A 13670-nucleotide genomic window follows, 5' to 3' on the forward strand; every position below is an offset into this window, starting at 1 on the left:
TTCCTCTAACGGAGCCAAAGCTACCATTGGGATTTGCTGGTTCCATCGTTGACCCCCTGCCTTTAGTTGTATGTTCAGATCATGTGGTTGATTGTGAGATTGTTGCAACTCCACTCTTGTGTAACTTATGTGGTGATGTGGGGACTGTCGTGTCCTTCATGTGATCTTGAACTTATTGTTGACGTCACGTTTCCTCATATTCTGCACTTCACTGCATCACCAGTAAGTCGCCAATGGACAAAACTTCAGAAAAGTGCGTACCCCAGACATGATGTGTGCGTGAAAGACCGCAACTTTCTGTGAGTGTAGAAAGTGGCACACGTTTTTTGTGCGCCCCACGTTTTTACATGAAGCCCCTGGTCTCCACTCTTCTTACATGTTTTAGAAATCTCTCTTGTAAAAGAGAACGTATGCCAACTGCTGTCGAGTGTCACAGACGTCTGATCTAGTTGTTTCAAAAACCATCGAGTCGTTGAACGTGAGCCAGCGGTCTGTTGTCTCGTATAGACCGTGTTCTGGATAGATGCCATCACAGATGTAGTGTCCTCCTTCAGTGTTCCCCATGTGGCTGATGGTGCTGACCAGACTGTAGCGGCCACCACCCAGCTTTGACGACACCACCAGGTCCCTCTGTAGCTGTACAGGATCATCAATCCTCTCCAGATCACAATACGGAGTCAGGCAGAAACGTTTCAGATGTAAAATCAGGACTTTTGGCAAGGTTGCAAAAGCCGGAGTGATGCCTGACACTTTCCCTCCACATGTACACTTGTATTCCACCTTGTCTTCTTTGAGATAATTTTCCAACATCTCTTCAACGGACCCTCCAGGAATCAGGTCCAGAGACAGGTTGGTGAATTTCTCCTTCCGTACTGACTGGAATCCACACCTTTTGCATGTCCTGGTGTTCTCCATACTAAACGCCAGTTGGTCTTCTACTGGACACGTGTAGCTTTTCCCGAAAATAGCTGCCTTCTCTTTAAGTTGAGGCGACAGACTCTGAATCTGTGCCAGGAGAACGGTCAGGAACTCATGGGCATCATGCTCTGAATTGTCACGGAACTTGGGGAATTCTTTGCTAATTGTATCCTTAAAAGATTGGAGGAGGTAACTCTTGGTGTCGGAGTCTGTTGAGGTGTGGAGATCTTTGATGTCAGCCAGTTTTCTCAGGACTTGAGCTGTCGGGACAGACTTCCAGATGTGCTCCATGCTGCGAATGCAGCTGATGAAACCTTCTAGAGAGAGGAGGCTCTGCAGGGTGGAGTTCATGTAGCAGCTGTTCCCAATGTTTGGCAATCCAAAGGGATCGGTGGAGATCCTGTCTACATTAATTACCTTATTGTGTCTTTTTATTATATTATTTTTCAGGTCTACAAAAAAATTGTCGTTTTTAAAGTTGAAATATTCTTCAACGTTAAGAACTGACTCCAAAACCTCTTCTACATTTCCTGTAGATAATTTAGTTTTCTGCTGGTCAGAGGAGGAGATGGAGAGTTTCTTCAACTGATCTCCAGTATGATCAACAGCTGATCTTCTTTTTTGAGTATAGGTGGAATTATTATTATTTGATTGTTTTTTCTTGAACCAGTTGAAAGGAAACCATCTTGGTCTATTCTTGGTCACTTTCTTTGTTTCCTGAGTTCTTGGGGTAGTGTGGCTTCCCTGAGGAGCTGGTTCCTCGGGTTTTGGCTTCTTAATGTAGCCAAAGAAGCGTTTTGTCCATCTCTCCTTTTCTTTTTTCTTTTCGTAGTTTTCAGCTGGCTTTACTGGGATGTCAGGGCAGTCTAGGAACCTTTTATGAAGGTTGGTGTTCTGACCTGCCACCACTCGTTTCTTTTCACGTGAAAACCACTTTGCAAACATTTTTGCGGCTTGGAGATTGAAATGTTTAATTCATAAAATGAGGATAAAATGCTGTTTACTGTTCAGAGTCTGAATAGAACTGAGTTGTTTTATTTGGTTGTGGCGGAATTTGAGCAGAATAAGGCATATTCCGGAATGTCCTCCCCTGTGATGTCACCGATTGATGTCACGCTGTGATGTCACGCTGTGATGTCACGTTGTGATGTCACGCTGTGATGTCACGTTGTGATGTCACGCTGTGATGTCACGTTGTGATGTCACGTTGTGATGTCACGCTGTGATGTCACGCTGTGATGTCACGCTGTCATGTCACCCTGTGATGTCACCGGCATCACAGTGACGTGTCACATGTTTACTCAGGTCACTCGGCAACATCAGTGACCTGTTTGAAACATGAGTTCTAACCACGGAACTGCTACTTTCTGATACAGCTGAGTGCAAATTGCAGACATGATCAGAAGTCTCTTTTCATAATAAAACCACAATTCTTCATCCTCCTTGTGCTTTTTATTATTTTACCTCTTTTCTTATCATTTTATTTATTTAAGCGTACTCTTAAATTAAATTCTTTCTGAAAACCACAAATGAGATGTGTACCTGCGGTACCCTACTGCCCTTAGTTTTCAGCAACTTGTGCTTTTTATTATTTTACCTTTTTTTCTCAATTTTATTTCATTTTATTTGTTATTTACTGTCTAATTATACCTTGCCACTTTTAATGTTGATGTAAAGCACTTTGAATTACCTTGTGTTGAATTGTGATGTATAAATAAACTTGCCTTGCCTAAAAAGATGCTAAAAAGAGTATAATGAACATTATAGAACTCTGAAGATAAAGAGAGAAGAAGAAAAAAATAAGTTAAAGTAATATTTTGATGAAAATGTTCCCAGGACTCATCCAGGAGGGTTGTGGGGCCAAGATGGGATCTTAACAGGTTGCAGCTGGAAGACAAGTGAAAATAATGCTATAATTCCTCTATTAATATATTGAGTCAATAAACCCTGGGCTTCTTACAAGATTCTTGTGTCTTGGGATTCTCACAAGATTTTTGATTATAGAGGTGGTGCAGAGGTCTCAGAAATTCATGGTGAATGACATGATGCATCCAGCGTTGTAAGGTTAAGAATGAAACGTCATCTGTTGGTAGAGGGTGATGGGATTATATCCCTTTATTCCTGTTGCACTGTTAAGCTGTTTTTTAACATCTAGTTGCATTTTTTTTATTACTGATACTTGCTTTTTGTGTAAAGTGTCTTGAGAAGTCTGTTGTGAGTTAGTCTTATATAAGTAAATTGAATTTGACATTAGTATGAATACGTGTAAAGCGCTGCTAGAAATCTGAGAGCCTTTTATTTAATTCTTAATAGCTTTTTCTGGAAGGAAGTGCTTCCTTTCAGTGCAATCGATATGGAAATGTGCTAACGTATCACAACCACTTTTATTTGCTGACTTGGTTGGGTGACATGTTGTGCAGGTTTGTCATTTTAAAGCAATACCATGACTCCTGAACAGATCTTTATTTTCAATGAGGATCTACACACTTTTCGCTTTTGAAGGGAATCAAACTGGACGGCGAATGTGATGTTCTTTTATTATCCGTTACAATAAATGGCAATATTGCAGTGTGCACTGTGGATAAAAAAAAATTAAAAGAAACATTCAAAAGTACTTTGTAATGTGTTTGTAGTTTCCTAATACAGCAGGTTCTTTCAGTAATGCCAAATTTCTCTAAACCTTTTTCTTGTATTTAAGATATTAACTGATGCACTGTGTAATGACTTCTTCATTTTGCACCTGTGTCTTACAGAAGTAACTTTCATTTGCTGAAGAAGAACGAGAAGCTACTGAGAGAGCTGAAGAACCTGGACTCACGGCAGTGGTGAACATTTTTTATTTTTTATTTGTATTTCAGTCAATTTCTTCTTCAACCATCTGCTCTATCAATTCATCATTCAACATTTCTAAGCTCATAGATGAAACCAGTTGAGCGTTACCGCTTTAAAATAGTGCTCATCATTATTTTCCTTCATTGTCTTCCAGCCGTGAGACCCATAAAATTGCAGTATTTTACGTTGCTGAAGGTCAAGAAGATAAACACTCCATACTAACAAACACAACCGGCAGCAAAGCTTATGAAGACTTTGTCTCAGGACTCGGCTGGGAGGTAAGAGCACATTTACTCACTTACCCGACAGGGCCTCTGTTTTTCTTTGGTTTCAATGGGCTGACATTATCTAATTAGTCATCTATTTTTTACTGTGTAAAGAGGAGGAGGTTAATTTCATCCCATGGTAGTTTCTATGATAGATAGATGTTTTTTTGTTTTTTTTTAATGGGTTTTGGCATTTTAGTAGTGTGATAGTTGGAAAGCAATGACATTGTCAACCATTTTAAAAATTGGTTGGATAAAGTCCAGTTTTTCCTGGACTTGAAGGTGGTCAAATCTACGTAAAAGGTGATCTGTTTTTTTTTTTTTGGCCTATTATACGCTGTGTGTTTGTGTGTTTAAGGTGGACCTCACCACTCACTGTGGGTTCATGGGAGGCCTTCAGAGAAATCGCAGTACGGGCCAGACCACACCTTACTATGCCACTTCCACCACCGAAGTCGTCTACCACGTCTCCACTCGCATGCCCCATGACCAGGACCACAACCTCACCAAGAAGGTAACAACAACCTGACGGAGTGTCGTTATCGATGGCTGTTGATAAAATAGATGAGTTCGAACTAGGGATGGGCGGTATGGATTAAAAAATGTATCACGATAATTTCTGACATTTATCCCGATAACGATAAAAACGACGATATAAAAAAAAAAACAATTCAACCCCACCTTTGTAACTATAAATCTATCACCACATTCAGTCTTTGGATCCCCCAAAACACTGCTCTAAAAGTATAGTAAATGCTACTAAACTACACCAATTAAATTGAATTGATAAAGACCAATTACACAAAAACCTCATCAACCGGAATTTATCCTTCTTTCTGGCTCATTTCTTTCTTTCTGGCTCGCTCCTTCCTTCCTTCCTTCCTTCCTTCCTTCCTTCCTTCCTTCCTTCCTTCCTTCCTTCCTTCCTTCCTTCCTTCCTTCCTTCCTTCCTTCCTTCCTGTACGTTGTGCGTGGATTTAACGCACAACCATAAATCCAGCTTTACACAAAAACATCATCAACGGGAATGTATCTTTCTTTCTGGCTCATTCCTTCCTTCCTTCCTTCCTTCCTTCCTTCCTTCCTTCCTTCCTTCCTTCCTTCCTTCCTTCCTTCCTTCACGTTGTGCCTCGATTTAATGCAGAACCATATCGTTTTCGTTATCGTTTTTACCGCGATATGACAAATTCTTACCGTGTGGATTTTTTTTGACGGTATATCGTGAACGGTAAAATATCGCCCATTCCTAGTTCGAACGCGGCTTGTAAACATTGTGACATTTAGAAAAAAGTCAGAATTTCCCAGTATTCAGCCAGAATCTAACCAGGCTCTTAACTAAACAATATTGTCTATTTGGTGAGAGGCAACCCGTGCATTTGGATGATGTTAGAAAAAAATCTGATTACTTTGTTAGCCCAACTAAAACAGAACATTTAAAATGTATTTCAAGATGTTCGTCTGAGTAAATCGTCAGACTAATACATCCAGATAATGCTTCTTTCTTGTAACTTTTTTATTTTCTGATAGGAACAAACAATATCGCAAAAGTCCTCATCTCTTGTCTTGCTTTTTCCTTGTTCCTCCCCTCGTCAGAGCTTTTTAACCACAGCAGTGGTTGCAATGATTCTTTGGAGAAATCATGTCTGCATTTGTGCATGGTGTGGGGCACGAGCCGGTATCAGTGTCTAGGCAGGCAGGTTTTATTGTGTGTGTTCATGTCTGTGTTTGTGTGTAATCACACCTGTCAACCCTCAGGCACTGGCCGCTCTGCACATGGCCATAATGTCCCTGTAATCAGATCATACTTCCTGCTTCTTGGCCTATCACATCGCTTCAGGCTCCTGATTGGATTATCGGTGCCTGGCTCGACACCATCCGTCTCCCTGATCAGCTGATGGCCCCATCAAACATACATAGTCTCACACGCACACACACACTAATGCACGGATACACATGCACATGCATGCAGACTTTAAACTTGTTTGACTTTACACAAATAGCCATTCGCACATGGTTTTATTCACCTCAGTCTGAACAAATAACTACTACACTATAAATTTGTGTTAATGTTGGAGAAAAAGACACCCACACACACTTAACACGTTAGGTAGCGCAGTCAAGCTTGCAAACAGGTACAGATACAATTTACAAACATGTCCAGAAAGAGATTGTATACACACACACACACACACACACACACACACACACATACACACACACACACACACACACATCCACCCATACTGGCAGACATTTATCATCTATCCTTCTGCCACAGTCACATGCATAAACACAGTTTAGTCCTCTGCAGGGCTCTTGTCCAGGTTTCCCTCTTTGCGGTGTGGTGTTTTCAATCTTGTAACACATCTGTTTGAAACATGATTAGAAGGATTAAAGTGGCATTACACCAACTGATGATGGAGGTTACAGCTTTGTTTTGATTTGTTCCTCTTTTTTTTTATTGCATAGTATTTGAACGAGAGGTGACTGGCGCAGTATGTGTATATATGTATATGTATGTGTGTGTGTGTTTGTGTGTGTGTGTATATATATATATATATATATATATATATATATATATATATATATATATATATATATATATATGCACCTCACAAAAAATAGGAGGCATTGTGTGCAAGCATGTTGGATAAATGCTTGGCCCCTCTTTGACAAATAAGACCCCTTGATAAGACCTGTTCCGCATCACAAATCACACCACAACATTCACCTGCACTTATGATTTGCACAGGCTGGCTTTAAACTCTGTTCCAGGTGTGTTTTAATGCAGTTTCCAAGACTTTCAGCTGAGAAATGGATAAAGTGATACTCTGTTCAGTCGCATACAGCCAGTGTTTCTGAAGTGCGGTCTTGGTTTCCATCACCATGCATTACCTTGTGTTACACTATATATTTTTAACTGCATGGGAGTTGTTTAACGACTGCAGCGTTGATCGCCAACATAAGTATGCATCGAAACTCACCCTGCATCCCTCGAACGCCCTGGAAATCATATGATGTTACGTTTAAAGGTTCAGTTGTAATGGGAAAAATCAGATTGGTGCTGTGCCACTCGTTGTTGTAGATGAAGGTGGTCCAGGGTAAAAGTCTAGAACAGCGGTCGGCAACCCAAAATGTTGAAAGAGCCATATTGGACCAAAAACACAAAAAACAAATATGTCTGGAGCCACAAAAAATGAAAAGTCTTGTATAAGCTTTAGAATGAAGGCTGCATACCGGTATATCTATATTAGTTATAACTAAGGGAAGATTTTTTTTTTTCATTATGCACTTCGAGAAAAAAGTCGAGAAAAAAGTCGAAATGTCGAGAAAATAATCGAAATGTTGAGAAAATAGTCAAAATTTCGAGAAAAAAGGCGAAATGTCGAGATTAAAAAGGAAAGGAAAAAGGAAGAAAAAAAGAGGAAAAAAAGAAGAAGAAAAAGAGAGAAAAAAAGAGAAAAAAGGAAAAAGAGAAGAAAAAAGGAAAAGAAGAGAAGAAAAAAAGGAAGAAAAAAAAGGTGAAACATTTTTGAAAAAGCTCCAGGAGCCACTAGGGCGGCGCTAAAGAGCTGCATGCGGCTCTGGAGCCGCGGGTTGCTGACCCCCGGTCTAGAATATACGGCGAGACAACTTTTGCTGTTGCTGATCTTATCTGATGGTGTGTGCATTTGAATCAAACTTACATTTAATTTACTGTAACTGTACATCCTGAAGTACTAAAACACTGCTTCGATGTAAAGTTAATCGCATTTCACCGATGTGTTTGCTTAACAAACTTCTTCTTTTTTTTTAGGCTCACCGAAGTAGGTCTTTATATTTCCAGATGTTAGTTCAGTTGAAATTCAAAATACTTAATTAATCCCCAAAGGAAAATAAAATATAGCTAATTGCTGCATAAAGGGGCAAGAATAACACTGAATTCCATCTAAAGGTGTTTGACAACCCGGCGATGGTTTGTGCGGAGTCTGTGTGTATTTTGACATACATCAAGGTTAATGACTGAGCTGTTGCCAGCCTTGACTGGAACGTGCTGAGTGAACACGCATTCACACACACGCACACACACACACACACACACGTACTCAAAGATCCCTTCACAGCTTCACACATTATCCTATCTGTCTTCCATCCCATACTCCATCTTTTCGGGGCTTCGCTCTATCTTGTCAATGACTCTCCATCTTCTTACACTCACTCCATCATGCTCAGGGCCACGTAAACTACATACACACACTCAAATATCAAAAGCCTTGGTTATGATGGATACAGGCTATCCAGCTTGATGTGTGTGACCCCTTTTATCCACGTGTGAGGGGGTTTTGTTGGCATTCTAGTTGCATTTTTTTATGCAGCACGGCAGAATGTTATCGAGAGGTTTTTCTGTGTTGATGCCACTATTAATTATCTTTCCTGCTGTGTCCTTTTCCCTATTTACTTCCCCAGCTCCGACACCTGGGTAACGACGAAGTCCACATCATTTGGTCAGAACATTCCAGGGACTACCGCCGAGGGATCATCCCCACTGAATTTGGGGATGTGTTAATCATCATCTACCCCATGAAGAACCATATGTATTCCATTCATATACTCAAGAAACCAGAGGTAACATCATCTCAACAACGCAAACTACAATTTGCTGAAATTTACTTAAATTCTTGTTTCTCTTTGTATGTCAGTCTTCCTTCAGAATCCTTGGAAACACTACCGTAGCTCTGAATCAGCAGGGTATTTAAACTCATCTTTGTATTTCAGGGTGATAATTAATCTCCCACTGTAGTAATGAGTGATAACTAGACATGCCACCTTTTGTGGAACTGTAATTGTTGTGGGAAATCATTGGTCAGTTAGTGTAATCAATAGAATAGCAGTTGAAACTCTGAGATGGCCTTTATTGAAACTTGGTGAAAACATTGACAGTCTCCAGTCGATTAATTATCCAGACTCGTACTTTAGTTCCAATATGGGGAGGAGATTTAAGGCTATTAATGAAATACTTGTCTCACATTTTACCAAAAGATAAACACGTCTGAATGCAGATGAGGAACACACTGACTGCGTTTACATGCACTCAATAACCCTTTTAAAACCTGAATATTGGCAATAACCAGAATTTGCACGGCCATGTAAACACCAATAACCCCTTTGAATAACCCGAATTTGCTCATATTCGGGTTTTTAAAAACCCGAATATGACCCCTGGGTTACTCCTTTTAAAACCCGAATATTCTGTCATGTAAACGCCTAACGGAATATCCCGATCAAACGGAACATGTAGTAGAACATGTAGAACATGTAGTATTTTTCCATGTAGTATTTTTCCTGAGACCTGTAAAATTGTGCAGGGCTGATCTGCAAAATATAAGGAATGGGCATTCAGTTATTCACAGGTTATTTTTTTTATTTTGTCAGTAAGTATGTTGGACTACTAATTTATGACGAAGTCCCTCTAAAAAACGTGACAGGAAAAAGGTGCATAGCGTATGAGTTTGTAGGGCGCATTATCTCGCTGAAACAACTTAATAAAATAATAAAACCAACTTAGTGTTTTTCAACATTGTCATATTATATTGTTTAGCCAAAAATAGATACATTACCTTCTCTCATCAAAACAAATGCACGCGACGGGGACAGGAGTTTTCCGGCAGTACGCACTCGTGCTCATGGGAAATGTAGTGTTCTTTCTGGTAAAGCACTACCGCTTTTGTCCAAAGGAGCCGCCAAACTCAACAAAAGCTGAAAGTTACATTGTGCTGCTTTAAATGCAGTCTTGTGAAAAAAATTAAGTACACCCTCCCTCATTTATGAGGTTTTGGGTGCCTTGACATAGTGGTACTAATGAATTGCACGTGATAAACTGAACAGTATTTGAGTTGAACTCAGTGTTCTACATGGATAGTCACTATCCGTATTGGTTAAGGCAAAATTCTGTCAAAAACATAATTGAAATAATTTAGGATTTGGCTCTGATCAAGATTTTCCAACTCAGTGTAGGACATGAAAGAGAACAATGAGGCCCAAAGGAGAAGCTGGATCATCAGAATGGAGGTTTTTTTGAATGGTTTACAACCATAGCCATTTATCTACCATTTATGTCAACTTTCTGTTTTTTCAGCTATGTCATTTGTGCTGATGATGGAAGCTTTACATTGTATAGATTATGAAGGCCCGGAAAATTGATTATGAGCAGGATTGGGAACGTACACAGGCTTTGGTATATAATTATATATTTCCTACCAGACCCCACCGATATGCATCCATATTTACTAAAAATCCTAGAGAGAGTCCTGCCTCAAGTCTTCTTGATCTGGTTAATGTACCAATCTAAAACACACAGACATTAATACCAGAGCACTGATGGCATAACTCTATTTCAAGTAAGACCTAACACAATAAAATGCTGTTTTTTCTGTATGACATAGATACCACCGCTCTAATAACATAATTGTATTCTCTTTCATTCATTCTGCTAAGGAAAACATTGAATTATCATATCCAAAAACAAGTTGGATAAGATATCTCTTCTGTTGTTGTCCTGAAAGCACATGTATTCAACCACAGAGTGCATGGCTCGGAGACCTGGTCCAGAAACAAACTCAATAAAAGCCTGACATTATTCTCTTTGGTGGATTCCACAAGCAAAATATTGAATTAAAACAGAAAGACATGGTCTGAATCAAATATTGTTCCATAAAAAATAAAAAATAGACAGTTGATTCAGTAAGTATTTGTCTGGCTTACTTCGCTAAGCCCTCATATCCACTGGCTAGTATTCTGTTCCACAAAATATCTACATTTAGTTTTTTCTTGGACCTTTATTTTAGTTTTGTCTCACTGTTTTGTCTTTTTTCTGCCCGCTTTGCTCTCTAGGTGCCGTTCTTCGGCCCGTTGTTTGACGGTGCCATAGTGGACATGAAGATTTTGCCCACCATGGTTAGAGCCACGGCTATCAACGCAAGCCGAGCTCTGAAATCCCTCATTCCTCTGTACCAGAACTTGTATCCTTTTGAAACTTTTAGTAATCAGAATATGAACGATCAAGATCAGAGGCCGAAGGTAAGTTATTTCATCCTATTTTTCTTTCCTGCATTTCTTTCTTTTCTTCTTTGTTACATTGTTAAATTAACAGTAACTCTGAAATTATGTGTTTTTTTATTAATGATTCAGATATTTTAAGTGAGATCTGGTCTATTTTTCCAGTCAAAATACTGTAGAAAATCATTTTATCCAAATATGCTGCACTACAAAGTTGAAGGTGTTAAAATTCAAATTGATCAACCAAAACCTTTTGGGGGGGGAAAGTCCCACCAAATCAAAACGGGACACCACTTGATGGGAAATAATAACTAAACGGCACAATCCGTTTCAAAATAGCTTTTATTCCCTAAGTGCCAAGGGCCAAGCCTGTTGCCAAGGGTGACGCTATAGAGTAACAGTGAAGGAAGGAGTCCAAGCACAGGCCTTTGCAACCAGCAAATGTTACAAATATGTGCAAAATAAATACAAACAACTTCTCTCATTCAAATGCACAAGTATTAAAGATGATGAAACAACACTTGGGATAAAGTTCTGATGCAAGGGTGCCTCGTTTGGCTCATCTGTGGGTCGGAACATGCGAACATCACTCGTTGCATCGATGCAAACTATGGTTGCCATTTCCAGGCAACCAGATGCTTCTTCGGGCCCGATAATGGAGAAGTCCGGCCCATAGCTAGTAGCTCTTCATGCTAAAATAGGAGCTGTGGACTTCTTCATAGCTCACAGAGAACTCCATGGGAGAGGGCTTTGGAGAAAAGAGAAAAAGAAAGGGGTAGCCTGCTCTTTCTAGTCGGGCCTGGGCTGCAATAAATCGGCAGGGGCCCCTCCTATGTTTTGGGGTCTGTGCCCAATGAGGAGGCTATTCCTTATCGCAGAGGGGACGTAAATGCAAAGCCTGCTGAGGCCTTGAGTCATTTTGGAGGTTCCATTGTTTCAAACCATGTGGTCAGCTGTAAGAAATCGAGGCTGGCCTCGGGTTGAAATAAACTCTTCCCATGTTCAACACAGGACTGTGCCCCAACACTAGTCAGCTCAAGGATTAAGGATATCAGTTCGATGTCCGGTAATGTTTGTCTTTCACGGTACAAGTGCTGGTGGGATGATAGAGCTGTGTTTAGCAGGCTATGAAGAGCTATGTATTTGTTATAGATTACGTGTTCACATTTGCCAAGAAGAATACACACTTGGTGTGTGTTTTTTGTAAACGCACCCAAGTGTGACTAAAAGAAATGGGAAGCAGGCACGTGCGTCTACAGTTTGTCTGCTTGATCTGATGTGATGGTAGTTTGGTTGGAAGAAGACCAGCGATCAATGCTTATTGACGACTCTACTCTATAACTCTGTTTCTAAATGAGAGGCTTGGCTTTGTGGGCTCGTGGACAGACATGCACACTCACACTCTTCCAAACAAGTATCCACATTCATGCACAGTGATGATTACACTGTGACGGACCTCACAGGATCTCATACTGAGTGAATTTTTTGGTCCTGGTCTCTCTTTGTCTGCACAGCTCTTCTTTCCACCTGTACTGCAAGCCTTCCTCTGGTATTCAAGCAGTTATGGTTCAATTGTATGGTTTCTCTGAACTGCATGGGCACTGTGGTATACTCACCTGCACTGACAAGAATATGAATGTCAATCCTGCTTGTAGATCTGCATCCTCGTATATCTACATGATAACGACTCCAGAGCAGAATTAGGCTCAACAAGTCTGCAGGAGAAGGGAAAGGTGCACTGCAGTACTTCTTCTTTCCCCCAAGAAGCGTTTTATTTATCCACTTGGTACCCTTCCTCCCTCTTTTACTCTTTCTATACCATTTCTCTTCTCTTTGTCCCATCCATCATCTACAGGACTGTCTCAGAAAATTTGAATATTGTGATAAAGTTCTTTATTTTCTGTAATGCAATTACAAAAACAAAAATGTCATACATTCTGGATTCATTACAAATCAACTGAAATATTGCAAGCCTTTTATTATTTTAATATTGCTGATTATGGTTTACAGTTTAAGATTAAGATTCCCAGAATATTCAAATGTTTTGAGATAGGATATTTGAGTTTTCTTAAGCTGTAAGCCATGATCAGCAATATTAAAATAATAAAAGGCTTGCAATATGTCAGTTGATTTGTAATGAATCCAGAATGTATGACATTTTTGCATTACAGAAAATAAAGAACTTTATCACAATATTCTAATTTTCTGAGACAGTCCTGTATATCATCTGCTTTGTCTTTCTGTAGGATAAAACTGCCTCTTGTCCTCCATTTTTCTCTTTGTTTCATCTCATTAATATAACGTTTTCCTCTAAATATTGTCTTTTCTTCTAATGCTTTTACTTTCATCCCTCCTGATGTAATGTTCCCATATGTGGTGGAGGTGATGTTACCTGCTAAAGCGATGGGGACAGGTGGGGGGTGCTACATCCACCCACCAGAGGGAAAGATCATTGGGCTCCGTGGGAGAATCGGGCCCAGAGCTAACGCTCCCTGACTGTTTTTGTTTGTGTGTGCGCACACGCACTTTCTCTCACATACTTCTGCCCGACTTCCTGTGAGCTTTTGTGACTCCAGCAATCTGAAGTAAATGTACAGACATGTCGACACCTGAACAGTG

General features: G+C 40.0%; 1 protein-coding gene across 2 annotated transcripts in view; it reads left to right on the plus strand.

Moving 5' to 3' along the window:
• Positions 1-13670, plus strand: part of ralgapa1 (Ral GTPase activating protein catalytic subunit alpha 1) — a 97652-nt gene that overhangs the window by 60209 nt on the left and 23773 nt on the right. For both annotated transcript variants that reach the window (XM_061744510.1, XM_061744512.1), the window contains exons 40-44: positions 3672-3743; positions 3905-4028; positions 4375-4530; positions 8463-8621; positions 10887-11014. In XM_061744510.1, the coding sequence (XP_061600494.1) occupies positions 3672-3743; positions 3905-4028; positions 4375-4530; positions 8463-8621; positions 10887-11014 (639 nt within the window). The remainder of the gene's footprint in view (positions 1-3671; positions 3744-3904; positions 4029-4374; positions 4531-8462; positions 8622-10886; positions 11015-13670) is intronic.

Source organism: Cololabis saira, chromosome 16 (genome assembly GCF_033807715.1).
Source record: "Cololabis saira isolate AMF1-May2022 chromosome 16, fColSai1.1, whole genome shotgun sequence".
NCBI classification, from domain to species: Eukaryota; Metazoa; Chordata; class Actinopteri; order Beloniformes; family Belonidae; genus Cololabis; species Cololabis saira.